The following is a 4,164-nucleotide window of genomic DNA, read 5'->3' as shown; positions in this document are numbered from 1 at the left end:
GAGGCTAGTGAGGTACATGATTGAGTGAGGACGGGGGCCTGGTTGTGAGGATATTAATACCATAGCGCGTGAGTTATCCGCGTAGCACGTGAGTTGACCATGCGGGTCCAGGTATTGATACCATAGCGCGCTAGTAGTCCACGTAGCATGTGAGTTGACCGTGCGGGTCCAGGTATTGATACCATAGCGCGTGAGTTGTCCGCGTAGCACGTGAGTTGACCGTACGGATGCAGATATTGATATGATGGTACGTGAGTTGTCCGTGCTTAGCACTTGGGCTTTGGGAGCCCCTCCGGAGTCTGTACACACCCCCAGTGAGCGCAGAGTGTTGAGTGTTTTGAGTATTGAGTACTGAGTGCGAGTGATGAGTGATGGAGTGACACTGCTGTGAGGTTGTATTTATTTGTGTTGTTACTGCATTTATCTGTTAAACTTCTTTGTGGCATTTACTGAGTTATGGAATTTACCTGTTTATTTTTGTTTATTTTTAAATTGTGAAAATAAATAATTGGACTGATTTACTTAGCTCGTCACTATTGCTCAGTTTCTTAGTTATTTCTGTTACTTGCTGAGGTGGTTGTACTCATACTACACCCTGCACTTTATGTGCAGATCTAGGTGAGTTATAGCGCGATGATTGTTGAGTTCAGGCCGGCTATCTGGGGAGATTGCAAGGTAGCTGCTAGCATCCGCAGGACCTTGTTACCCCTTTTATCATTTCTTCTTTTGGACTGTATTTACAGTTAGAAAGTTTTCATTTCTTAGTTCATAGATTTAGACGCTCATGACTTAGTGACACCCCGATGTTTGGGGCTCGTTTTCGTATTTTTTTATATTATAATTAGATTTGATTTAGTTTATGACAAATTTAAATGTTGGAAATGTTTTATTAAATTCTTATAAACGGTTTAGTAGTAATAGTTTTGGAAGTAGGCTTGCCTTGTAACACGATAGGCGCCATCACGACCATGGTTAGATTTTGGGTCGTGACAAGTTGGTATCAAAGCCTAGGTTACATAGGTCTCACGAGTCATAAGCGGGTTTAGTAGAGTCTTGCGGATCGGTACAGAGACGTCTGTACTTATCTTCGAGAGGCTGTAGAACCCTTAGGAAATTTCGCATTCTTGGATTCTTATCATGTGTTATGTGTATTCTAGTAACTAAACATCTGTATTTCATTCTCTCACAGATGGTGAGGACTCGTGCTACCAGTCAAGATGGCCAGCCACCAATACCACCAGCCAGGGCCGCGGTACAGGCCGTGGTAGGGGCAAAGGTGCAGCCCATACAGCAGTTGGACAGTACCTGCAGATCCACCGGTTGTTTCAGATCAAGACCGGGTTCCAGTTGTTGATGCACCAGCTCAGGCACCACCTGTGCCAATTGTGATTCCTGGCCTTCAGGAGGCCCTAGCTCAGATTCTGACAGCGTGTACCGGCCTTGCTCAGGCGGTCTCTATTTCGACGGCCGCAGCCACTTCTCAGGCTAGGAGAGGCACTCAGACTCCATCGCTCGCACACCCGAGCAGGTTATTCAGGGACTTCAGACACCAGAGGCACCACCAGCCCAACCGGTTGCAACTGTATAAGATTATGTGGTTCCTGCTATGCCTGAGGATGATCAGCGCAGGTTGGAGAGGTTTGGGAGACTTCAACCGCCACCTTTCAGTGGCATAGAGAGAGAGGACGCTCAGGAATTCTTGGACCGGTGTTAGAGGATACTCTGTACTGCTGGTATTCTGGAGACTTGTGGGGTCTCATTCACTACCTTTCAGTTTTTTGGGGTTGCACTCAGATGGTGGGAGACTTACGAGAAGCGTAGGTCTGTTGGTGCAGCACCCCTTACTTGGCAGCAGTTCTCCGTTCTCTTTCTGGAGAAGTTTGTACCTGAGTCCTGCAGAGATGAGCTGCACAGGCAGTTTGAGCAGCTTCACCAGGGTGAGATGTCTGTTACACAGTATGAGATGCGGTTCTCCGAGTTAGCTCGTCATGCGGTCTGGTTGGTTCCCACAGACCGAGAGAGGATCGGGAGGTTTATAGATAGCCTCAGTTTTTAGCTTCGATTTCTTATGACCAGGGAGAGAGTATCTAGGGTTACCTTTGATGAGGTTGTCGACATTGCTTGACAGATTGAGATGGTTCGAGGTCAGGAGAGGACTGAGAGGGAGGCTAAGAGGCCTCGTGGTCAGGGTGATTTCAGTGGTTCTCCTCAGGGAGGTCAGTTTCAACAGGACCAGTTTCAGCAGAGTCAGTCATCATTCAGTGCATTGCCAGCGCAGGGTTCTCATTATGCCCCGCCCGCTCAGGTATCATCGGGTAATTCTTTTGGGCATCAGGAGCAGCAGTTTCGTCAGAGGAGGGGTTGTTTCGAGTGCGGGGATTTTGGTCACATTGCGAGATATTGCTCTAGGCTGTTGGGTGGGACTCCACAGCAAAGTATTCGGCCAACGGCACTAGCACCAGTTCCTCCACCACTTTCCCAACTAGCTAAGGGTGGAGTTCAGTCAGCTAGGGGCGGAGCCTAGTTAGCTATGGGTCGCCTGAGAGGGGGAGGTAGGCCCGTTTCTATGCCCTCTCAGCCAGGCCAGACGCTACTGCTTCAGATGCTGTGATTTCAGGTATGTTCTTCTGTTAGACTCGTTCGAGGACGAACGTATGTTTAAGAGGGGGGATGTAATGACCCAGCCGGTCGTTTCGAGAGTTATAACCCCATTTTCCCCATTTCTACTTCTTTTTGTGTTATTCAGCTATATAATGTTATATCGGGTTAGTTGGTTCGGGACCAGAGTAGTTTCAGAGTGAATTGAGATACTTAGTCTCTTAAGTAGAAACTTAAGTTGGAAAAGTCAACCAGATGTTGATCTATGTGTAAACGATCTCGGATTTGAATTCCGATGATTCTGTTAGCTCCGTTAGGTAATTTTAGACTTAGGAGTGCATCCGGAATGTGATTTGGAGGTCTATGGTAGAATTAGGTTTGAATTGGCGAAATTGGAAATTTGGCGATTTCGATCGGCAGTGGAAAAATTTGACTTTGGGGTCGGAATGGAATTTCGGAAGATGGAGTAGGTTCGTAGTGTCATTTTTGATGTGTGTGCAAAATTTGAGGTCATCCGAACGTAGTTTGGTTGGTTTCGGCATCGGTTGCCGAATTTAGAAATTTAGAAGTTCTTAGGCTTGAATCCGAGGGTAATTTGATGATTTGATGTAGTTTTGAGTGATTCGAAGGTTTGACTAATTTGGTATGTTGATATATGATTTGTTCGTATTTTTGGTTGAGGTCCCGAGGGCCTCAGAGTGATTCCGGGTGGTTAACGGATTTGTCGAAGTTGAGAAATGCAGCTGGAAGCTACTGGTGTAAGGCTACTGGTGTGGCCACACCTGCGGATGGTGAGCCGCGGGTGCGATGATTGCAGGTGCGATGATCGCAGGTATGGATGGCATGTTGCAGATGCGAGAAATGGAGGCCTGGCATTGAGCGCAGGTGTGGAAGAGAGGATCGCACTTACGAGCCCGCAGGTGCGAAGGGGCAGCCACGGGTGCGAAGCTTGGCATCTAAGTGACTTTCGCAGATGTGCATCTGGGACCGCAGATGCGAGTCCGCAGGTGCGAGAAAGGTGTCCGCATGTGCGGAAGCTGGGGAATTAAGTGAGTTGTGCAGGTGCGAGAAAATGGCCGCAGGTGCGAGAAGCCTGGGTAGAGGGTACATATTGCACACTTCGCGAATTTTGGTGCATTCTTCACCATTTCTATTCGGTTCTGGAGCTTTTGGGAGAGATTTGAAGAGTTAATCAAGGGGGTTTCGTTGATATAAGTTACTTGAGCCCTAATACTTGTATATATGGTGATTCTCTGTTGTTTAATCATTGTAATTAGTGAAAATGAGGGGTTAGGGCTTGGAATTTTTAAGAGTTTAATTTAAGAATTTGAGGGACCAAACGATGTCGGATTTTGATGGGTTTGGTATGGTTAGACTCGTGAGTGAATGAGCTTTCTAGTTTTGTAAATTTTGTCGAATTTCGAGACGTGGGCTCGGGGGCCGGATTTGATCCAATTTCGGGTTTTTGTCTAATTTGATAGTTTTTCTTGTAGAATTCATTCCATTAGCGTATATTGATGGTATTGTACTGATTGTGAATAGATTCAGAGCATTTGGAGACTAAGT

The 4,164-nt window shown here is 46.6% G+C and overlaps 1 protein-coding gene across 1 annotated transcript; it reads left to right on the top strand.

Moving 5' to 3' along the window:
- Positions 1-1,606: 1,606 nt before the first annotated feature.
- On the top strand, positions 1,607-2,524 carry LOC138902063 (uncharacterized). The gene is made up of 3 exons (XM_070189874.1): positions 1,607-1,707; positions 1,795-1,993; positions 2,129-2,524. The coding sequence occupies exons 1-3, from the start codon at positions 1,607-1,609 to the stop codon at positions 2,522-2,524; spliced, it is 696 nt and encodes a 231-aa protein (XP_070045975.1).
- The last annotated feature ends 1,640 nt before the right edge of the window (positions 2,525-4,164 follow it).

This window comes from Nicotiana tomentosiformis, chromosome 11, assembly GCF_000390325.3.
Source record: "Nicotiana tomentosiformis chromosome 11, ASM39032v3, whole genome shotgun sequence".
Lineage (NCBI taxonomy): Eukaryota > Viridiplantae > Streptophyta > Magnoliopsida > Solanales > Solanaceae > Nicotiana > Nicotiana tomentosiformis.
Note: the sequence above shows the minus strand (reverse complement) of the source record. Positions and strands in the feature narration are given on the sequence as shown.